Source organism: Falco biarmicus, chromosome 9 (assembly GCF_023638135.1).
Source record: "Falco biarmicus isolate bFalBia1 chromosome 9, bFalBia1.pri, whole genome shotgun sequence".
NCBI lineage: Eukaryota > Metazoa > Chordata > Aves > Falconiformes > Falconidae > Falco > Falco biarmicus.
The window spans coordinates 7036948-7060205 of NC_079296.1; the positions used below are offsets into that span (position 1 = coordinate 7036948).

Below are 23258 nucleotides of genomic sequence, written 5' to 3' on the forward strand. Positions count from 1 at the left end.
CTCACCCTGTTGGCAAACTGAGTGGCACGGGTTGTCCCCGTCTGATCTGTACTGATGATGGGAGTGTCACAGGGAAAGGTTTTCTATTAAAGGAAGTGAAATCAGATTCTCCGCACCTTCAGGCCCCAGTAAAAGCATCACCCTTGTTGCTGCTCTGTGGGGCACAGGGATGGTGCAGAGGACTGCAAGCAGGGACAGGTAAATTCAGAGCAAGCTGCTGCAGTGGCCACGCTAAGCAGCAGTGAGGCCCAGCCACCTCCAGCACTTCGGGAGGGAGGCTGGTTCCAGAGAGCAGAACAGGAGCTGCAGGGATGGGCACCCGCTCCCTGTACCCAGCCAGCGCAGCACCTCTGCGGGGAACAGTCACACCCGTCCCCTGCTCTGATGCCCAGCTGGGGGCTGTCCCCTCTGCCACAAGCCCTTTTGGGCTGTAGCCCTCCAAACGCGGGGCTTGTCCCCACCTTTTTTGGGTGGGAGTAGGCAGGGGGAGCATGGCAGGGGGCAGCTGTTCTCTCCGGCCAGGTCCATGCTCCGCTGGGCAGGCAGCGCAGCCAGCCCTGTGCTCCCTGGGAGCCCACGTGCCAGGGTAACGCTAAGGAAAAGCCCAGTAAAGCAAAGCACCACGCGGCTTCGTGTACAGCCAGTCTCTCTGGCACAGCCGGACAGGCACTAACGGCATGAGGTAAGGCATTTATTTTCTGCCTCTCCAGCAGGAAGGGGGTGAGATGCTGAGGGCTCAGAGTCCGGTTTGGAAGTAACGGCATGACCTTTGATAAGGTGAGCTGGAAGAGCAAATGATGGAGATGCTGATGGGAAACCAGCCTTCTGCTACCCCGTGCCTTCCTGTAGGTGGTGTGGCTTTGTCCCCAGCCTGGGGCCTGCTCCAGTTCCTTGGGTGCTCTGCTAGAGTTCATTCTTGCAGGAACCTGGGAAGATGGAAAAAAAAACAAACCCAACACCCAAACAATGCAGCGATGCTGTTAGCCAGGGTTTCGTTTGTCTCTTTCCCCAAGAAGGATGAGGTTGACCTCAGCCTCTCTGAGCGTCACCCACACTTGCTGCTTTCCCTTTGCCAAACAGCCCCAGGCTGGCTCTGTCCTGCCACATCTGGGAGTGTCACTCTCGCCTCCCCGGTGTGCCGCAGTCCTCGCCTTGGCCTGGGAAGGTCTGAGCGAAGCGTCCCAAGGCACGGGGGACAATAACACTGGCTGTCCCAGGATGGAAGGCTGGGACCAGCCTGTCCCCACTGCAGACACAGCCAGTGGCTCTGTGTGACAGTAATTGAAAGCAGGTGCTGCTGGTCCCCAAAGTCCCCAGTGCCCGGGGGGCTCTGTGGGCTGGGGAAGGGACCGCACGGGGCAACTGTGGCACAGCGACATGCAGTTGTGAGCCTGTCGTGCTGCTGACTGGCTGTGTCACAGCCAAGCATTGCCAGTCTGTGCTGAACTGCAGGTAATTCAGACTGAGAGGGGCTAAAACGTTTATGGCTTCAAGAGATCTGACCTTGTGCCTTCACTGGTGGTTTAAAGGAAAAGTTTTTCAGTCCCTACACACATCCCCACTGGGCAGATAATTGGAGAGTGCAGTTGTGTCTCAGCATTCATTGGTGACATGCTTCACAAGGCACAGAAAATGGATGGCTGCTTCACTCTCTGTGGGATGCCCTGCAAGCCCCAGTGCTTGCTGGAGTACGAAAGGACAGGCTCATGTCCTCCAGGGACTTTCAAGACCATAAGAGGGACAAAAACAAGTTTTGCTTGCCAGAACAGGCTTGGCAGAAGTTAATTTCAGGACTTAGGAGTCATCCCTTGGAATAAATCCATGTTACCTTGTGATACTGCTCACATTCCTTGGTGCTGTCACTAATAATATGTACAGGGCACTACTAGGAAACTCTGTCTGCTGGAACACTCGGTGGTTCTGATGATTACCCCTTTCTGAGATGTTTTTTAAGTGTCTATTTGCAGCTATTTAGTCTTCAAACAAGTTCTTTGAAGTCTTTTATATCTAAGCCATTACTGCAGGCAGTGAACTGGGACTGGATATGCCCTGACACAGTTTCCCCTTAGACTTTCCACCCCTCTGCCATGAGCACCAGGCTGCTGCTGCTGCTGCTGCTGCACACCAGCTCCTGAGCTGGCCCAGCCATGCCTAGTTTCTGGGCGTGTTTGGCTGGAATTAATGGGAAAATGAGCTGCAAAGAGCTGCCTAACAAAATAAAGCGTTATATGGTTTGTGCTCTGCTTTTGAGTCAAGCTGCAGTGCTCCAGAGGGCTCTGCACACACCTCAGGGACCCGAGGGGACACTGCCCTGTCCTGCTCTGTGGTGCCGTGGGGACACAGAGGGCAGGACCCCCCGCCTTCAGCCATTTCACACATGACAGCTCTCACCAGCCTCCCTTCTTCAGTCTGCTACTTGCGAGACCCTCTCTGGTCCACTGCTTGGCAAAGGACTGGTCTGTAGGCTTCAAAAAGAAATGCCTAAAATTTCCCAGGCTCATAAATCTGCCAGCTTCTGCATGCTCCCTAAACTTTCCTGATTGACTTTTTGGACAGTTAATTTCCTAAGGGCTGGAGTTCCTTTTCTAAGGACTAAGTTATAACGGTACAGGAAGGGAATGCAGCCAGCGAGGGTGATGACTACGTGATGTGACCCGCTGCTCAGAGTGGGCTGTCTCTGCCCCAGAGCCACATTTCCATGTGCTGATCTTAGGATTTTTGGCTGCTACAAGGGCAGGCAGTCAGATGGTGCAGCCATAGAAACAGCTTTGAAATTAAGCTAATGGGCTGTTTGTGTTCATCTTTTATTAATTACAGGCTGCTGAGCTTGAGGGAGATATAGATTAATAATGGCATATGTGTTACTGATCTCGTTGGCCCACATCTGCTCACCGTGGCCGGTGTGGGAGGAGTGACATACTTCACCCCTGCTTTTTCCAGGCACTTACATGTTTCCAGCCGCTCCTCAAGGAAAGAGATCTGCTCACTCAAGGAGTCAATTCTGTCCAGTTGTTGGAGGGAGTGGGACAGCCGGCTGATGGGGTCTGCACCGACATCCTCCGGCGCAGATGGCATGAGGTTATGGAAGGGGGCCAGCACCAACTGCAGCTTCTGCAGGGAGAAGGGGAGCTGTGAGTGTGTCCTCCCCAGCCAGGAGGACCACCCAGCGGGACGCAGCACACTGCTGCCGGGGTGCACCCCACCGGGGCGGCATGCCGAGCGGCTCGTGGGGCTTTGGTTATGTTCAAAGGGTGTCGCTGGGCTGGAAGAGCTGCTGCATGGGCGCTGCTGCAGCGTGGAGCACAGCTGGGATCGCTGGGGCCTGAGGCCAGCACAACGTTAAAAATAGAACCGGGGCGGAGGAAAACCCTGGCTGCAAACAGCCCCGGGTGGGAGCTGGCTGAGTGCGGTCTTGTGCTGCAACAGGGCAGGGGAGGCCGGACACGGCAGGGCCGAGGCGTGTGCTGAAAGCTCACCTGCTCCAGCGCTTCCACTCTGCTCTTCAGGTCTTCCATTTCTTCCTTCATTTCACTGGGAGGACCTGAAAAAGTGACCAAGAGAAGGTCACTGAGTAAAAGCCCATTGCCTGGGGTGAAGCGGAAGGTGCTGGGGAGAGACATTGCTGCAGGGCTCAGGCCAAGCTCTGCTGCTTTCTGCTCCCCTCCTAGTGAGCCCCCCAGGTCTGCCCCGTCAGGACCAGCCCTCAGAGCATCAATCGGATCCAATGCCTGCTGCAAGCACTGGCATCTAGTCCTGCTGCTAACGTGCACAAGCCTCTCCTTGCTGCTGGAGTACCTGCAACGAAGTGGGGAATTTTTCAGGCAGTGGGGTGATGCTTAAAGGATAAGACATCTGATGAAGCCTGGCCTTTCGTGCCCATGTTGTCAGATTAGTGGGCATCCGGGTCTGCCCTGTCCCAGGGTGTGCACAAAGGATCGTCCACGCTGAGGGCCCTGAACAGGGGATAAAGGCAGGTGGCTTGTGGGGCACGTGCAGACGGTGCCCTGGTCTCCCAGGCGTTTACTGCATGATGCCTGTGCTGGCCACAGCGCATTATTACTCACGGTACGAGTTTGAAGTGTCACAGCGCGTACCAAAAGTAATAATGGGCCATCACCAGCGGCGCCCGCCGCTCCTCATGGCTCCGGACTTGCCCTGCAGGAAGGATGATGATGATGGAGAGAACAGCCATGTCCCAGACACCGCAAGCCACAGCCAGGCTCTGTCACCCTTGCAGACAGACCAGGGGCCGGATTTGTGCACAGGAGAGGTTGTTTGGGTGGTAGAGGGACTCCTGGGTCACTGAGAATAAAGCTGAGGGGTTCTGGCTGTCACCCCCCCTCCTGTCTCTTGTCATTCCTGCTCCAGCCACCCTGCAATGCTGAGTGTTAATCCCAGCTTTCACTGAGGGCCCCGAGCAGCCAGGGGCTGAAACGGAGGGACAGGTTACCTGCTTGGCTGAAGGTTTCGGGCTCGGGCGCTGGCACCAGGGGCTGGCACGCCTTGTTGTCGGCAGTGAGGCTGAAGCCATCCCGGCAGGCACAGTGGTAGCTCCCAGCCGTGTTGACGCAGAGCTGGCCGCACCCGTGGCTCTGGCTGGCACACTCGTCCATGTCTGAAACCACAGCTACAGCTCAGCGAGGGCAGAGGTGGTGAGGAGGCGCTTACCAGGGGCGAGGGGCGCGCACGGGCTTAGGCACAGTGAGGATGCAATGGGACCCCAACAAGTGCCCAAGCCATGCGCCCCAAACAACTGGTATTTGTGCTGGGCACAGGTCTGGGTGCTGTCAGCACTGCAGGGTGTGAGCAAAAGACCTGCCAGTGCTTTTGCACCCGGCTGGAGTAAACCTGGGCCAACCTCGAGGGGGATCTGGCCTCCTTCCCTCCGCCCGCTCCCCTCCACAAAAGATCCAGAAACAAAAGCTGTGGTCAGAAATGTCCCAGCTCTGGCCAAGCGGGCGCAGGCAGCGCTTGGCTCTCATCCTGGATTTATGGCCGGGGTTTTGGTTCCAGCCAGCTGTGGCGAGGAGCTATCAGCCTTTCAAGTGTGTACAAAACCTAGTAACCTCTCCTCACACGGGGGAGTTATTAAAGCTGTTCCCACAAAGCAAAATGAGCTGAACCGCTTCCCACGCCCGGGTGAATCTGTTTTAGGCAGTGGGAAAATCCTTTCCCCCCTGCGCTGGAGCCGGAGCTGTCAGCGATGTGCTCAGCCCTCCCTGGCCCAGCATGGGTCAATGCCACACACTCCTCCCCTGCCTTACTGGAGGGTGGAAAGCCGGGAAATGCTGTGGCAGGGGTTTGGACCATGCTGCCTGATTTCCCTGTGCTCTGGCAAGGAGCATCAGGCTGCTTTCATGCTGGAAAAGAGCTCGGTGCCTGGAGATCACCAGGCTTCTCCTCCACCCCTGGATATTTCCAGTTTACAGATTTAGTCTCTGCAGTAAATGGGCACCTTAGTTTACAGCAAGAGTTTACAAAGCCAGGGACATGGGTGATTACAAATATGCAGTCTCAGGCCCACTCCACGAGTGCGACGGCTGCTCTGCAGAAAGGCTTTTGCTGGCTGCACAGTTGCGGCGGAGTGCAGCCTCTGTTCACGCTGACCCAGCACAGAGCAGCAGCAGAGAGGCAACGTGGATGCCAGGGCTGCACACGAGGGCTGGGAGCACTGAGGCAGCCACAGGGAGGTCAGAGCTCCCCTGGGAGCTGAGCTTCCCATCCTTTCCTGCCCAGACCATCAGGCATCACTGCCCTGGAGCAATACGTGTAGGTGTGCACGTGTGTGTGCAGAGGGGTAACACACTGGTTCCCCTCTGCGGTCTAAGTAGCACCAGGCATGTGCCAAGGCTTGGTGAGGAGCCATGGTGCTGGTCCCTGTCCCCCCCCAAGGGACTGGTCCATGGGCAGAGGACCTCCAGAGCCCTATGGCAGCCCTGTGGCTCCCAGAGAAGCTCTCCCAGTGGCAGTGGGGCAGGCCCGATGCAGGGAGCCCGGAGGGGAGCAGCATGGCCAGTACCTGTCTGGCAGGCTTGCCCCGTCCAGCCGGGTGGGCAGGCACATCTGCCGGGGAAGGTGCAGCTCCCGCCGTTCTGGCATGGCACCCAGCAGAGAGCTGCAAGACAAAACACAAGAACAGTGTCACCAGGCAGCTCTGGGGGTCCCAAGCTCCCTCCCTGCCACCGTGGATGCGTGTACACACACAGCATGTACAGACACCCCAAAACGCACCCCAGCACCAGCCTGTGGGCAGGATGCTCTGCCCCAGCCCTGCACCGGTGGAGGGGTTGACTTGGCCGGGGTGCACAGGTCACAGGATGGGTGGGATGAACAGGACCTCGGTTTTGCAGCCTGGAAGAGGCCGAGACGCCTGTGGCCAGCACAGGGAGGGGGGGCGACAGGCAGCAGCGGGTCCTGTGAAGCCTCTGGTGCTGTGCTCTGAGCTCATCTGGGGATGGACTAGCTCCTGATGTGTTTTGCATTTGTTTTGTGTTGTACATCACAATTGCCTCCTGAAAGCATTTCTCTTCCATTACCACTGATTTATACAGCAAGGACTTACTCATTTTATTTATCCTCTGGTAACTATAAAGTTAATAAGCGATCCCAAAGGAAAAAGGCCTGCGAGGCAGCAGAGAAAGGCTGGGAATTAATCACAAATTGAACCGCATTTGGTTGTGACACCAAAAATTTAAATGCTTTCCTACAGGGAGAATCTGCCTGACAGGCAAAGTGCTGGTGAATAAGAGAGCTGGCTGCTGGGGCCTCTTCCAGGGACATGAGCTACCCGGCCCACCGGCCTGGGGAAGGCCGAGCACTGGCACCGGGGTGGCACGGCAGCCTCTTACCTCTGTTGCAGCTGAGCGTGTGGCTGTTAGCCCTGCTCCAGCCGGGGCAGCATGAGGCCACAGGCTGGGATATCTGCTTGTACGCCTGCCGGTAGGCAACCCTGTAGATGGTCCTGCAATGCAAGGATGGAGCTGAGCTGGGTGACGGAGCATCTGCCCCCCAGCCCCCCATCCTGTTGTGGGTCAGCCCCCCTGCGCTGGCACCCCCTGCCTAGGGGCAGGAGCCTCTTCCCCGTGGATCAAGGCAGGACTCCCCGCTTCCACAGCCCCCTCGGGTCGCTGGGAGCAGGTCCGTGGTGCAGGCAGCTGCCCTCACCTGTAGGTGCTGCAGAGGCGGTGGCCCTGGCAGGTGGTGAGGTAGGGCTGGTACACGGGCTGGACGTGGGACTCGGTGTAGGCGGCTGCCTGGCTCTGCGGTGTTGCGGCACAGACTCTGCGGCTGAGCAGAGGGGAGCAGATCAGACACCGGCTAAAAACCAACCCACTGCTCCTCCCTGGGGCAAAGGCACTCCACCGATTTACACCAGCTCGGGGCACGGCCTGACAGTTCCTCTCTACAAAGGGCTATTTAAACGGCAACAGCTAATTGCCCAAGTGACCCAGGAGGCTACTTCAAGCTGTTTCAGGGCAGCAACACAAAGCTTGAGCACTGCAGGCTGCACGGCCTCCTCCCCAGCCCCTGCCCGAAGGCGCTGATGCCTCCTCGTACACTCACCCGACACAGTCCCTCCATCCCAGGGGAGCAGTCGGGGCCCAGATTTAGGGGAAATTTACTCAAAGCAGTTCTCCTTCCATTCATCACCTCCCTTCCCCTAGAATGACTCACTTTCTGGGTGGATTTTTCCTTTCTGAGACTTTTGCACTCCTGAAACGGATGCCCCTGTGGTCACCAAAAAATTGATGATTTCACAGGAAGGGTCAAGCTCACCACAAAACAGTAAAGGCCAGATGAAAGTCGCCCTCCAGTCCTCCTAAGATAACTGTGATCCAGTCAAAAACTTTCCCAAGGTTAACAGCCAAAGTGGTCTTGGTAAAAAACTCTTTTTTTCAACACTTTCCAGCCCAAGCAGGTCAGTCCCACTGAGAAACTCATCTACTCGTCTCAGCCTCCCAGCCCAATTAGAAACTAGAATAAAAAGCCTGGGAATTAGCATGGACATCAGATGGCTTCCATTAACTTCAGAAAACTCCTCTCAGCCTCACTGATTAATGCTATAGACGATGCAATTTTTAAATGGCAATTGTTTGCTTTGCAACATTTAGACTAAAGCTATAGCTGCAGCCTGTGCGTGCAAGCAAGGAATTCAGCCTGTGGTTTTAGTCATGACCAGAATGCAAAAGGTTTAATGCTAGAGGAGAGTATTTCAACGTAAAAACAAACTGCAGAAAATGTGAGCTGTATCTGGGGGGCGGGTGCTGAGTCGAGCTCCTTTTGGCTGTGCAAGAAACTGGGGCACTGAGCTCTGGGCTTGCTCTGACCCAGTGGGAGCTGAGCTGTGCCTGTCCAGGATGTGCTGGGATCCAGGGCGCCTTGTCAGACCCAGTTCCTGGAAAGAGAAGGGGAATCACAGGAGCTGCCACTCCTGGGCTTATGGGACCATGGACCGCAGCTGCCGCAGCATCCCAGAGAACACAGGGCACAGCAGGCAACAACCGCTGGGGATTTCCACCCCTGCATCTCCTGGGCAGTGCATCTCCTTAGAGCTGGGAGGCAGCATCCTCCTTTGATGGCTTGTTTGCAAAGCTCGATTGGTGTGATAGCAACATTGCACACATATTTTTCTGCAAGGATGTGCTTGAAAGACACAACAATAATTCATGAACAGCTGAGGGCCTGATTAGCTTTTGACTCTCCCACATAAAAAGCTCAGAGTGTCTTTGTGTCCTCTGCACGGAGCTAAACAGAGCCAGAGCATTTTCTCTGAGAGGTTTTTTTGTTTCCCTGACAAAGCAAACAACCAGCAAAGGGCTGTTGAGCCCTGGCTGCCCCGAGAGGACTCGGCAGAGCCTTTTCCCACCTCCCTGCCAGCCCGGTGAGCTGCCTGTGCACATGAAACCCGGCTGTCTGAACAAGGGCTCTTACCACACTGCACCTCGCTGTGATGTGCAGATGTGCACACCCGAGGGATGCAGACTAAATGGGGGCTTACCCTGCCCTGGCAAAGCCATCTGTGCTGGTCACACTGAGGATGAAGAGGAGTCCCGAGATCAGGGTAGCGATGCAGTGCATGTCCTGTCCGTCCCGCGGCACCCAGGGCTGCGCGGCACAACCGAGTCTCGTTCTTTGGTGGGATGCGCTGGCTCCTACTGCATGTCTCACCCTTCAGCGGGGAACCCTGCAACCGAGAGAAAAGCGGTGTGAACACACCGTGTCGGTCCCAGCCGGTGACGTCTGACAGAGCTGTGGGGTCGGGGTCAGCCCCCGCTGCCGGGATCAGAGGGACAGTGCTGGGTCAGCGCAGGCCCTCTGAGGGCAGCACAAGGGGCTGGGGCAGGAGCACACTTGCTGGCAACAGAGCAGTGTGACATGCTAAAGCCCAGGGGAAGCGGGGACACAGCCATTGCCAAGTTGTTCCTGTGAACCCCTGGCAAGGCAGGTGCTCCTCCAGGCACAAACCCACTTTGCCCCACTCAGTTCAACAGCGATTGACCCTGGGGGGACGCCTGGCCCAGCACACAAGAGATGCTGGGGGCCACACAGTCACTTCTTGAGGGGCAGGGAAGGGACCTGTGTCGCATGAAATACCCTGCCAATTCCAGGCAGCAAGGGCAAAACAATGGCCCTTAATTTCTTAATCCATACAGCATTGTAAAGCTGCTTTTCCCACCACATAACACACTGAAATCTGATCTTCTTCTCTTTAAAATACAAGTTCTTGCCAGAGAAAAGTGCTGTAAGGGCCATATGTACCGTCTGCAGAGTCAGTACTGACTTGCAAATAAAGAGGCTTTGATTTTCTAGCAAAGGAAAAATATGAAACGAAGCTGAAGATGGTCAATAACAGTATCTAATGTGAACAGTATCTAATTTAAACAAACCAGTTGGCCTCCGGATGGCAGCAGTTAAAGGAGGAAGAAATAAAGCAAGCCACCTTAAATATATGCCAATTAAAGAAAGAATCAGTTTTTCTAATTAAACCTTGAAAAAGGAGTGGCTTTACAGGGAGGCAACACAAGAAATACCCTTCTGAAACTGCAAATATGGTGAGCTGCAAATAAACGTTTTAAAATCCCCAGGTGATATGCAGTGGGATTGGGCTGGAGAGTTGCAGGCTTATCCTCAAACTCCTTTGGGACAATTCCTAATGCCAAGTCAAGTTGTTGCAGATAACCATTCCAAATCTGCAGACCCTGCAGGTCTCAAAGCCCTTCTCCAAGGCACTCCATAACATCTTTTCCTTTGTGCAGGTGAAGAAACCCAAGGCACGCAGAGGTGAAGACCCGCATCTGGAGAGAAACCAGCCTGGTGCCTTCCTGCCCCTTAATATCAAACATCTTGTGCTTATTTCCACGCAGCGATAGCGCTGAGCAAGGCAGATCGCTGGCTGAGCAGCCCCTTCCCCTCCTCACCCAGCCCAGGACTCATCTCAGTCCACGAGCAGGGCACGCGGCTCTGCCTGGCTGAGCAATAGGGAGGATTTTTGTCATTTGTTATTTTGTATTGTTATAAAATGCAATCAGGACCTCACTCAGTCCCTGAACTTGGCAGAAGCTGAGGGTCTGGCTCCAGGTCACAACACACCCACCCTGCTCCTACCATGGTACCAGCTATTCCCATGCAGCTGCAGCCCAGCAGGGAACTGCAGGTGCCCAGACCCATCTTCACCTCCATACAAGCCCAGCTTTGAGGGTATAAGCATGATTTTGGTGATAAAAGCCTGTAGTCCTCCATTCTCCTCCCAACGTAACAATAAATTTCATCTTCTAATGATTAATATATGGTATCTCCACCATCAGGAAATGGAATCTTGGTCATTCTGCAGGAAGGATTTAAAAATATAGTGAAGAAACTTGCTTTCTCCCCAGTCCTCCTGGAGACATCCCAGCGACACTAGTGTGCACAGATGGGCTAACTCCCCACTGCTCAGCCAGCCAGCTTTTCCCAGGGCTATACTGGGACACATATTTTCCTTACAATCACAGATGCCCAGACTAGCGGTGCTTCTCCAGAAGTCTCTTAAGTCAAACTTTGCCAACCATCTCCATCCTCCCACAGGATTCCCGTGACTGCTGTGGGAGCTTTCCCTATGGGGAAGGCAAGAAACACAGGGCACAAGTCTAAAATATACAGAGTTTGGTTTTTTGCTTTGAAATGGAGCAGCATTGCCCTACTTCAAGCGGTCACAGTGTCCCTCTGGGTCATAAAATTATAGTTGCTTCATACCAGAAAAAGTTTCAAAAGTGGAAACATGGTAGTCTATACTTGTCTTTTTCATGAATTTATGAAAATCAGCCTCTTTAAAGCCACAGAAGATCCTCCAACCTGTTGCCACTACTATTCTAATACTCTTAAAGCCCACAACTTAAGGAAAACCTTTTCATGCTTAAGAAAACAAACCCAGAGTTTTTTGTCACTGCCTTTCTAGTCCCTGAAATGAAGATGTGAAGCCCCATGGTCTGGCAAGTGAAACTATGTGGGTGCCTCTGAGCTTGTGCTGTTTCAGGGGGGCAGCAAAGTCTCCCCCGTGCTTCTGTGATCTGGGGGTCCCTCTCCCACCAGCCAGAAATGTTCCCATAACTCCCCTAAGTCTGCTCTTGCATAACTGGCCACAGCAACCAACGGGAAAATACAACCCACCGTGTGAGTGAGCAGTGTTTTGTCCAGCTCTTCCCATGAAACCAAGGCTAAAACTCCAGCTGATGGCAGCAGCAGGAATCGGGGTCTGTCTGCCAAGGGTTGCAATGAATCCAGTCCCTCAAGAGGATGCAATTACCCTCACGGGAACACAACAGCAACAGCCTGGCCTGGTTCTACAGGTGAAACTGCTACTCCCAGCTGTGCACTGGATCCGGTCTGTGCCCTTAGAGCCAAACCGTCCTGGAGAGGGTCAGCAACCGCAGCGGGGAGATGGATTTTCCCTTACAAACACCTCCAGCTGTCCCCTGCGCAGGCTGGGATGCAGGCACCGCGGGGCACAGCCACAGGGATGTGGGTGCGGTGGAGCAGGGAGGGGGACACGGCGGAGCGGGCTGCGGGGATGCAGGCGCCGCGGAGCAGGGATGCAGGGACACGGGTACCGCGGAGCGGGCTGCAGGGACACGGGGACGGAGGACTGGGCTGCGGGGACACGGGGACGGCGGAACGGGCTGCAGGGACACGGGTACCACGGAGCGGGCTGCAGGGACACGGGGACGGAGGAGCGGGCTGCGGGGACACGGGGACGGAGGAGCGGGCGGCGGGGACACCGGTACCGGGGAGCGGGCTGCGGGGACACGGGGACGGCGCAGCCCGGCGCAGGGATGCGCACCCCGGCCCGCAGCAGGCCGAGCCCCGCTCCCCGGGCGCTGCTCCCCGCGGCAGGCGGAGCCCGGGCACTGCCCGCAGCCCCGCCGCCGCCGCCGCCCCGGGGACACCTCCCGGGCCGCCCCCCCCCGCCCCCGCGCTCCCCGCCGGGACCCCCGGGCGCTCCCGCTGCGGCAGCGAGTCCCGCTCTGCGAAACGTCCCCCGCCCCCCCCCGTCCGTCCCCGGCGGAGGATGCGGCCGGGCCCCCCCCGGGCGTGCCGAGCGCGGGCGGCGCCCGCTGGGACTCACCGGTGGCGGCGGCGGTGCCGGAGCCGCGGAGTCGCCGCCGCGCCGCGGCCCCCCGCGCATTTCCTCCCCCGGCCCGAGCCGGTCCCTCCGCCCCGGCCCAATGAGCTCCCGGCGGGAGGAAAGCGGAGCCTCCCGGCCGGGGGGAAGCGCCGGGGCCCGGGGAGCCTCCGCCTGCCCCCGCCCCGCCGGCCCCCGCCAGCCGCCACCTGCCCCCGCGCCCCCGCCGAGGTGCCCCGGCTCCCCGGGGGACACGCAGCGACACGGCAGGACCTCCCAGAGAAGTCTGGTCCTGCGGAGGGGACAAGCAGGGACAGGGCAGGACCCCCTGGAGAAGCCTAGTCCTGCAGGGGGGACATGCAGGGACAGGGCAGGACCCCCTGGAGAAGCCCAGCCCAGGGTGGGGACACACACTGGTGTTTTGCCCCATATGTTGTCGCTGCCTTGCTGGCCCCAACTGAGATGGGATTGCAGGGGTTCCCTGCCCTGGCATTGATCTGGAGCCTTACCTGCAGGCTCCCCACGGCAGGCTGCACCCCACAGCACTGCCAGCCCGTTTCTGCATGCCCCACACTGCGAGGATGCAAGACCCTGCCCCCCCCGCCCCCTTCCCCAGATCAGCTTGCCTGCGTGGGCAGGGGATTAATGGCAGGAGAGGGAGATCCCACCATAGCCCACAGCCCCTTGCCCAGGGGTGTTTAGACTCCCAGTCCATCACCAGTGCAGTGGCCAGGGCAAATTTTTTTCTTTTTGCTAAAAACCCCTGTGGTTCTGCACTCCCCAAGAGGACATAATCTTTCCCTAGGTTGCAGACCTCACACGCCGCACCAGTCCATAGCATGTCCCCGTGCCCCGTTAGCCCCCCACGAGCTCATTACAACAGCAAAGTCCTCCAGAAGCAGACAAACTGCCAGGACAGGGAGGCTGGTTTGTAGCGAGCCCTAAAGGATGCTTAAAGGATTCCCTGGATCCCCCCTTAGCTGTGGAGCAGCCTGAGGATCGACCCGGAGAGCCACCCAAAGGCACCAGACAGCCCCACGCAGGGTGAAGCCCTGCTGGCTTGCCAGCACCTGCCCTGGGACAGGCTGGGCAGGCCAACCCCCCAGCTGCCTACAGGCTTCTTGTGTTAAATGCCCAGTTATTTATCAAAGCGATTTCTGCAGTTCGGTTTGTGCCAAACTGCCACTTGTTTTGTCTGCATTTTTCTCTGGGAAATTAGAGTACAGAGGCTTATTGTTTTTCAAATGACTTAGGCGCCTGCCCATGCACAGAACTAGCCTTAAAGATAGCAGGGGTCTGATGTGCAAATGAATGGCAGGATACAACCCCCTGGGAATATTTGTTCCCATTAAGCTTTGCAATTTTTTTGAAAGCATGTAAGCATTTAAAGGAATTATTTACCAGTTAAGCCATAATGGCTCCAAAAGAGCAACTGAGATCACTGGCCCATCCCCTGTATTTCCTAATGGATATGCTGAGGCTGCTGGTTGAACTGGAGCTGCCTCAGGTCGTGCTGCACCCTCCAGGGAGGCTGATGGGTGCCAGGTGTGTTGGCATGGGGCTTTCGGGTGGACCGGTGTAAAAGGAACATAAACTGCTTTGGTGAGATCCTCCCTGGGGAGGGGAGCAGAGCAGAGGGGGATTGGCTCTGGGACATGCTGGTGAAGATGGAGCTTCATTGCTGGGAGGACGGAGCGCAAGGGAGACGGGATCCCTCCCAGCAGCAAGGAAGAGGCTTGATGATGCTGGTGGAAGTGCAGCTCCGTGTTACACAGCATCTCACAAGGCACAAACATGTTTGCTCACTGTCTGGATCCAGCCTACCTCTGGGGAATGGTTTCAGCTCACTTAATCTCATAAGCATGAAGCACAGGCAACTTTTCCCAAGAGTCTTGAAGGGACGGCAATTATCTCATTATGCAGAAAGTGTTATTGTTTTTTCTGGTGTATGGGGGAGATGATCAGAGCCTGATACCCAACTTGTCTAATAATTGCAAAATGCTTTTGGAAGCCAAAGGAAAGCTCGTCCATCTGACCATACTGAAAGCACAAGATTTAATTTTGCCGCCAAGACACTCACCTTATCCGTGGTCCTCCACCACTTGCCCTGGGCAGGGATCCTTTTCTTAAGGAGCATCTTGATTTCTTACTGTTAGAACAGAAAAAGCCTGCTGTTACACCCCCCTTGTCATGCAGGCAGAGATCAGTGACTTGCTGGTGTGGATGGACCTGGTGTGGGGTTCCCTGGATGCTCCCAAAGGTCCTTGCAGAGTGGGGTGGAGGATGAAAGTCGGATCGTGGCCACAGCGTACCTGTGTCTGGCATTGGCACAGAGCTCACACCGCAAAGGCTCGATGGTGTGCCGGAGAGGCACGGACACTGTGATAGCCATGGTAGGGCACGGAGAAGCCCATGCCTTCCCTGCTGTGCAGTGCAGGCTGCACAGTGGGTGTTTTAGGAGCATCCTATGGGTCCTGATCCTCCCCTTGCTCACACAAACTTGCGGCGCAGATCACCTTGCTGTGACACCCATGGGAAAGGCCAGGCAGACCCACAGTGTCTTCACACCCTTTGGGGTTCAGCAGGGGTACGAGCAAAGGCTGAGCAGGGCAGAAGCCCTGGTTCCACCTAATGTAGCTCCAGGGCTTTGCTGACCACTCAGCTATCCCCTCCAGCTATCCCCTTCCTAGTGCCCAAGGCTGGGATTTTCCAAGAGCGCAAGAGAACAGGGTGCCCCATTCCTGCTTACACTCTCCTGGATGTATCCAAGTTCCCCTACACTGATTTGTGATCACCCCCCCTGTACCCCAACGCTATATTTTACCGTTTTCAGTACACACACACACATGCTCATTTAAGGACAAAGACCCCTAACTGCCCAGGCAACCTTTGCACGAGTCCCTGGGATCCCAGGTGTAAATCTAATGGTGAGAAAGGGGATTAATTTGTTGACACCCAGCATTCCTCATGGCACTCATCCTTCAGCCCCTTGCGGGACAATACGACCCAGCACAGGACTGAGCATGCCACCTTTCAAGGTCTACGTTAAAGCCTTCTCAGCCATTACACAATTATTCCCTAAGTGCACTGCAGCATTTTAAAATTCTGCAAGTATTTTAATTGCAAAATGTTTGCTTTTCAGTTCCATTTACTGGGTCAAATCTTTGCTCAGGCAAGTGCCCATGTCAGCTGCTTAAGAACTGCATATAGCCCATTAAAAGAGCATTTAATCCTCTGTTCTTAGGGAGGGTTCAGTGTCTTATATGCTAATATTCATTATGCTGGGAGGAAATCCCCCAGGACGCTGCCTGGCAAAGTTCCCTTGAAAGCAGAGGAGTTATGCCAGTTCAGAGAGGGGGAAGATCAGATCTGTTGGCTCAGTTAGTATCGGTGTGATGAGTTTCCGACAAAGGCAGTAAGGGATTTTGGCTCCTGACTGCAAGTCTGTCTGAATTTGAAGTCCTCCCTGGACCAGCGTTTTACATGTTTCCTCCAAAGCTTTCTCCCTTGAACACTAGAAATGTACTCCCACGACATCTAATATTAATGCTTGTCTCCAGGCCAAGAAAGAAATGTTTCTGCCCAGCCTCCCCCTTAGATTTTACAATGTCGAAATCTCCTTGTCTCCCACTGGTTTTACCAGCAGTGTGAGCTACGAGGCATGCTGAGTGCTGGCCCGGAGCAGGTCTCAGGCTGAGCACCAGGCTGGCTGAGAGGGGGAGATTTTCACACCCCTCCCCATTTCCTAGAGCCCGTCCTGCAGACCTGTCAAGCACATCGCACCCGCCCGGGCAGCGGCACCAGATCCGACATCACCCTGAGAGCATCCCTAGTGGATTGAGGGCTGGAGGTGTGGGCTGGACTGGCAGCCGGTTCCCTGCGTGGTAGGTGAGCTTGGAGGGTGTGAGGGTGTCTGGAGCTGGGGTGAGTGGGCTCAACTTTGCTCTGGTTCTGGAGGCATGAAAAAGGAATGATTAACAGAGGAAAATTAATAGGAAATCAGCACTAAGGTCCCACATCAGGAACCCTCTCTTGAGAAAGGAGTGCTAGCAGCCCATCACGGTAAATGGGAGATGCCCAAGCATGTGAACGCTTCCCCAGACTGGGGCTAGAGATGCTGAAGTGGCAGATAGAGACAGATGAATGGGGAGACAAACAGAAGAGTGACACACATACAGATGCAAAACTTTTTAACTACTACAAGCCATGGCTGACCCCATACCTGCTGTGTACAATGGGCTCTCACTGGCCTCTGCAGGGTATTGCACAGAACTGGAAGCACTTGCTAAAGCAACAGGAATTTTTGGTGCTTCTGAAAAAAGGAGGAATGGCTTTTCCTGGTTTAGGACAAACTCTTCTGCTGAGGCTTTTCATAAAGCTGTTTGTAAACTTTGGAGCAGCCCCTGTTCTACAGACCTCTGTAAGGAAAACAACCTCCCACTATTGTATTATGTCCCATATTGTTCTCGGTTGTGTCAGCTGCAGACCAGTTATCTCAGTGGAAATCTAGAAGCATCCGTTGATGTCAGTGGGATCAAAGCAGGTCAAACCAAGAGAAGTACTTGGCCCATAGCTCTTGGTCTGTCGTCACCAGTTGCCCAGCGCTATGCATATTATGACTGGGGTCTGATTCCCACAAAGTGAGGGTTTTTTTGCCTGAGTAAGGACTTCGCAAGCATTAAGTATCTCAGGACCGGACCGATATGTTTATAACTTAAGGTGACCGTAAAGACATACAGCAGCCTAGCTGTAGCTGTGCAAAAACAAATGTGTGAGCAGGACAACATCCTGTAGCCAGGTTTATTTTCTCTTCTGTGCACACAGATGAGCTCTTATTTAAATTTAGGCAGTAATAGCTGCTGCATAGAAGCTAGCAAGTGATTAATCTCACCCAGGAATAAACCAAATTTTGCAGCTTTTTATGAAATTTCCCTGGCAAAAAGTGGCATTAGTCATCAGGGAATGGTCCTTCACCCCACCATTACCCTCTGCATTTTCCCAGTGAATCACTCCCCAAGGAGCGCATGGGAAATGCAATGGGAAAAGCTGTGTGTTGCACGCACAGCTCGGTCCCTTCATCACGACCATCCCAGTGAGCAGCTCAGGAGGGAGCATTTCACACAAAGCTGGGGTTTTGCTCCAGTTATCCTTCCCTGTCAGAAGAAAGTCTCCAGCTCTGGAAACCTGCACTGAGCAGAGCTCCTCTCTGCAGTCACCTCCCAGGTTACGGGCAGGATGGGAATCCAAGTGTTCACTTTGGGAGAAAGGATGGAGAGTGAAACAACATTTCTGATTGTCCTCTTCTGTTTGCAGAGACCCTTTTCTTTATCTGTCTGGTCTGAAACCTCAGGTTAAATCTTCCCTTGTGTTTTGCCATGCCCTTCTGGTGCTGATGTGACTGTGAGTCAGGTTCGTTTACTCTAATTTGTTGCAGTTTGTAAATCTGCCTCCCCAGAGCCAGCCCCATCTGCAGCAGTTGAGTCTGGGAAATGGCTCAAATGAGTGTGCAGCCCAGATTCAATTTCTCTTCCTTACCTCTAGGGAAACTTGTGCAGAGCTGGTAGTTTAAAAGCATAGAGGGGGACTAACTCAATCAGCAGAATGAATGCTAGATCACAGGGAATAACATTAAAAATCTGCCAGGGCAGACTCGGTGTTTTCTGCTTCTACCCCAAGGAGAGGCGGATTTTTAAGGAGGCTCAGAGTCCAGCCACCACATCTGGGCTTCTGTCTCGCACAGCTTCCCAAGCGGTAGCAGAGCCTCCCAAACCACTTTTAAATTAATTTTATCACTGACAAAGCCTTGTTATTTCTCCTTATGTTTGATTCTCTGCCCAGTGAATTGATTCAGTGAATTTTAAACCCTAGGAAAAAGTATGCTGGATTATTTCTACCAAAAGCCATTCACTGCCGTGGACCTACTTCATATTCCCACACAGCCAGTGCCTGGTATCCCAGCTGCTCCTATCCACAGTCAGCCTTTTATCCCCAAATACCCCAGATGCCTCACTGAAAGCCTCCTGCTCGCCTTGTGTAATGCCACAGATTAGGATGGTGGGACCCACAAGCCTGCAGGTATCTGAAAACAGATAGCATGCAAATCGCCCAGCTCCACGGGTATCAATTTGAGAGGCTTTGCTGAGCTCCTGGCACACACACCCCGGCACGCTCCAGGCTCGGCCATCATCCAAGGCAAGCCTCAGGTCTGCAGGAGAGCAGGGATGCTCCCTGCCCACCTGTCCTGCCCCTGTGCAGGGGCCAAATGCTGCCGTGGTGCAATCTGAAATCAGCAGCGTGGTGTCACGGTGCGGGGTCCCGCCATGCCAAGGGTGAGTGGCACCACCGTGCGCTGCACAAAGGGGAGAGAGCGTGGGCAGAGGCAGCGCAGGTGGAAGGATGAGCAACATAGTGGTATATCAAAGGTGTTCAGAGAGCAGGCAGATGGAAAAAGAGAATGAGTTATGGGAAGGAAAGAGATTTGCTAAGAATTTCCAGCTGTCTCACAGGTATTTGTGCAAGTGTATGCAGCCTTCCTTTACATGCACAGGAGGTAAGATTTACCTTCTGAGTTCTCTGCTCCTGGAAAACAGTCTGAGTGCCAGTGAGGTGAATTAAAAATAGTAATTCTGCAAGCTGGGCTCTGCTCTGAGCAAAGTGGTGCTGGAGAGGCTCCTCGGCTCGGCACGTGGCATGGCTGACAGCAGAGCCAGCCTCGCTGGGAGCAGCCGAAGGATGCTTTAAAAATCCATTTGCTCCGGCAGCCCTTTCCCAGTGCTGTATGTCCAACCGGCCCCCAAGGCTCCTGCCATCATCTCTGCCTGAGCAGAGGCAAAAACCCACCTGGAGCTCACAGGGTCCGGCCTGGCGAGGTCACACTCCCACTGCCCCCAGTGCCAGCTCCCCATCCCGTCCCACCCGCCCCATCCCTGCTGCCGTGATGGCTGCGGCTCGTACGGTACCTGCTCCCCGCCGTCCCCTGCTGCGCCGGGAGCAGCCCCACCGCCGTGCTCCCCCGTGGCTCCCGGCGGCCATCCCTGCCTGGCCGCCCTGGCTCTGGCGGGCCTGGGCACCCACCTCGCACCCCCGGCATGGCCGGCCGCCGGCCGCGCACAGGCAGGAGGTGGCTGCTGAGGTGGAAGGGCGGCTTTTTATGCTTTTCTTCCTGTATAAATCAGGCCGGGGATGGACAATCCCAGACAGGACTTCCTGTGTGTGTTGTGCGCTGATAACGGGCGCCACGAGGAGAACAAACACGGCCGCCCCGCACCCGGAGGGGGAGAGGGGCCGTGGGGCGGTACCCCCACACCGTGCCCACCGGGGACAGCCACAGGGTGCCAAAATGCAGAGGAGGCAACCACCGTCCCCAGGGACATGGGGAGGGAGAGAGCTGCCCGGCTGGGCTCCCTGCCGGCACCTCACACCAGGCCCAAGATGGCTGCTGCCCCCTGCCCTCCTGCCTCGCTGGCGTGGGGCACATTTCAGCAGCGCCCACCCAGGCACCTCTCATTCCCCCTCAGAGGGGGTGGATGGGGTCTGGCCATCCCTCACAACCTGTGCCAAGCATGGCAGGGCTGGCGGCCATCTTAAGAGGGAGCCATGTTGATGTTAGGCACCAATGGAGCTCTTTTGGGGGTATTTGTGATGCCCTGAAATTTGGGTTACAGCGCAGCAGTCAAGTCAGTTTGTTGGATGGCTTGTCATCGCTGTGACACTGTCCCCGTGTCAGGAAAGAGTGAGGTACATGGCGTTTGGGCCTCTAAACCTGCAGGACATCACCCAGCAAAGGTGGTGTCTTCAGTGATGGGCACTAGAAAGAAGTGTGGAAACAACCGCCCCAGTGCCCTAATTTTCAAGACTATTCTGATGCAAAGCTGATTAAGACTTCAAATTTAATATGTCTGTATGTGTGACTTGGAATAGTACAATTTTAAGTGGAATGTGAAACTCTCATCCAGACCATGCTAGGAAAGGAGATAGTTTGGAACATGAGGGCTGTGGCGGTAGGTGCAATCAGGCTGCCAAGCAAGCAGCCCTGTGGCTGCCAGGCCATTGCTGCCTGCAGGTGGGGGCAACAAGACCCCCCCAGAAGCCTGTACATCTTCCTTCTGTCCTGGCAGAGTGCACAGCACGGGTCTGGGGACATGTGTCATCTGGGGCTCCCCTGGAGCAGAGCTGCAGCCCCAGCTCATGCCGCACACGCCTGGGTCCTCCTGATCTGGGCAGCACAGAGTGCTTGTGCACAGGCTTACGCTGAGCAAAGGATTACTCCCACCCTTATTCAGCAAAGTATTACTCTGGGCAAGTCCCCTGGGAGTTGCAAAATATTCTGTGTTTATTTATATAAATGCATGACTAAAGAAAGACCCCACTTGTTTTCCTTGGCAGACCGGTTTTTAAAAGGCTATTTTCTGCCACTCATCCTTCTCTCCAGCAATAGGTGATTTTATATACTGCGTGCTGCCTGCAGTGAGCATTGCCAGCTGATGAACTCCATGGGAGTGCATCTGTCCAGGGGAGTCTCTTCCAAGCGAAAAGAGTGTGTTTGTGCTTGGTTGTGCATGAAACGCTGTGTGTGTTTGTGTGCATATGTTACATTAACTTGTAGGGAAGGTCTGTCTCCCTCTGTTTTTCTGCTCAGTGCTGAGCTAAGTTTTAAGCAGCATCTCCCTGTGGAAAGTTACAGGGCTTGCATGGACAACACACACCATATGCAAGAAGAGGCAGCACTGGATGCTCGTTTCAGATCAGAAATGCTGGACACTGGAAACTCAGGTCCAGAGCTGACAACTTTCTCCACCATCAGCAGACACACAGGCTTAATCCTGCACATGTACAGAGCCTTCACAAAGGCTCCTAGCATCCTCCCCCAAAACTGAAGCCCATGAACTTTGGGGAAAACTCTAGACCCAAATTTTATCAGGCTGCAACAACCACCACTTGGCCCTGTGCCATCTTTCCTGTGTCCTTGGTCCTAGAATGAACACAGGTCGCGGTGCACAGCTGGGACACTGGCCACCCACACCTCCATGCACACGTGCAGCTGAGCACGGAGCTGGACTGCTCTGGCCTCTGCAGTGAAGCCACGGGAGTGCAAAAGGATGTGTGGAAAAGGCTTCCTTCAGACTCCCAAAGACTAAACCCCGTCTTCAGTATCTTTAGTAGTAGCTGCTGGAGCAGGAAGTGGTCAGCAGGGGCCATATGAATGGGTATTTTTAAATTTGAAATCATGACGCTTCATCTTGCAGAGCCGCTGCTATCCTCCAGTGGAAGCTGGTGCTGGCGAAAACCTGGGCATCAGCCAAGGCTCAGTTATGGTGTGCAAGAGGGAGGGAGGGAGCCACGGGGTGTTGGTGCTGCACACTCGGGCACGCACGGCCATGCCTCCAGCCCCGCTTCTGCCTGCACCTCCCCATCGTCCCCAAACCTCCTGCTGGCAGCCCCTCCAGCGCACACTGAGGCACAAGCTCCCTGGCAGCCTCCCCAGCCATCACAAGGTGACCTTTTTGGTAGCCCACGGTGGCCGGGGGCAGTGGGACCCACCAAAAGCAGAGCGTGCAGATGGGCAGGCAGCCGGGAGCCAGGACACATGCTTTTCCGAAGTCTGTGCAGCCTGCTCTGGCCACTCTGCCCCACTCGGTGGCATTCAGGGCCTCTCAGGCATGAATTGAGTAAGGGGATGGAGAGGGCTTTAGCTCCTCATTAGCACTAGCCAATTAGTGTGGCATGCTGCTTTCCTGTCAGCTGATGTGGCTGCCGTTGAATATTCCCTGCCCACGCTGATCCCTTTAAGTTTGAGGCCATGTTTGCTTTATGATCAGTTTTCCTCCACGGTTTTGCTACAGGAACTTTTCTCTTAAGTGTGTTTTTTACCTCTGAGTTTCAACTCCTCCTGAGAAACTAAATCCTGCCTGGTTTGTTTTATTGGCCTTTTTGGGCTGCTCTCTGCTGGCATGCTGCTGTCTGCTGTGATGCTGCAGTCAGTCAGGGTTTAATCAGCATACATGTGAGTATCAGGGAAAATGCTGTCCCACAGCAACATTTGATACTTTAAATAATAAAGTCAATTACTATGCAGCAATCAAAATCAGATGGCAAAAAAACCCCTTCAGTTTGTAGAGCTTTGCCAGCGCAGTGAGCCAAGGGCAGCCCGGCTGTGTCTGGCAGGGATGTGCAGGCTGCTTGCAGAAGGAGAGGGTCAGAGCCTCAGCCAGCATAAAGCGCTGCTGCACCCCCCCAGAGCTAGCCCAGACTTTTCTGATTTAGAAACACCATGCAAAATGTTTCCAAGCTTGGGCCACTCCAAATCCCTGAGTGACAGCTGCTTCTTGGGGAGCACACTGCATCTGGGAATGGTCCCTGGCCACTGAGTGTGGGCATGGGATCCAGGCTGCCCGGGTCCTGTTTCCACCGACTTCCTGTATTCTCCATGGAAAAAACTATTTTACCATCCCTTGCCTGCTTTCTCATCGGCAGATAATAAAAGCGCCAGTCCCACCACAGGGATGTTGTGCTGCTTGCTCAACTAACAACCAGGAACTGCTTTTAGATTCCTGCGTGAAACCTGCTACATCAATTTAACTCCTAATTTTAGGTGTTGTGAAGTTTTTGTGGGGTTTAATTCTCTTCTCAGGAGAAGCAGAAGATGCTTGCTTGAGCATCA

At 54.8% G+C, this 23258-nt stretch overlaps 1 protein-coding gene across 5 annotated transcripts; it reads right to left on the reverse strand.

The window, feature by feature from the left end:
- Nucleotides 1–678: 678 nt before the first annotated feature.
- On the reverse strand, nucleotides 679–19727 carry EGFL7 (EGF like domain multiple 7). Of its 5 annotated transcripts, XM_056351167.1 has the most exons (10): nucleotides 19558–19725; nucleotides 14679–14747; nucleotides 8999–9184; nucleotides 7165–7287; nucleotides 6849–6961; nucleotides 6020–6115; nucleotides 4451–4615; nucleotides 3477–3541; nucleotides 2949–3111; nucleotides 679–926 (listed from the first exon to the last, which is right to left on the reverse strand). In XM_056351167.1, exons 3-10 carry the CDS (start codon nucleotides 9076–9078, stop codon nucleotides 904–906), a joined length of 828 nt encoding a protein of 275 aa, XP_056207142.1. In that variant the 5' UTR covers nucleotides 9079–9184; nucleotides 14679–14747; nucleotides 19558–19725; the 3' UTR covers nucleotides 679–903. The 5 variants fall into 5 exon arrangements, with proteins under 5 accessions (XP_056207142.1, XP_056207137.1, XP_056207138.1 ...); XM_056351162.1 differs by having other exon boundaries at nucleotides 679–3111; nucleotides 19558–19727; XM_056351163.1 differs by lacking the exon at nucleotides 19558–19725 and adding an exon at nucleotides 19160–19426 and having other exon boundaries at nucleotides 679–3111.
- Between the last annotated feature and the right edge of the window lie 3531 nt (nucleotides 19728–23258).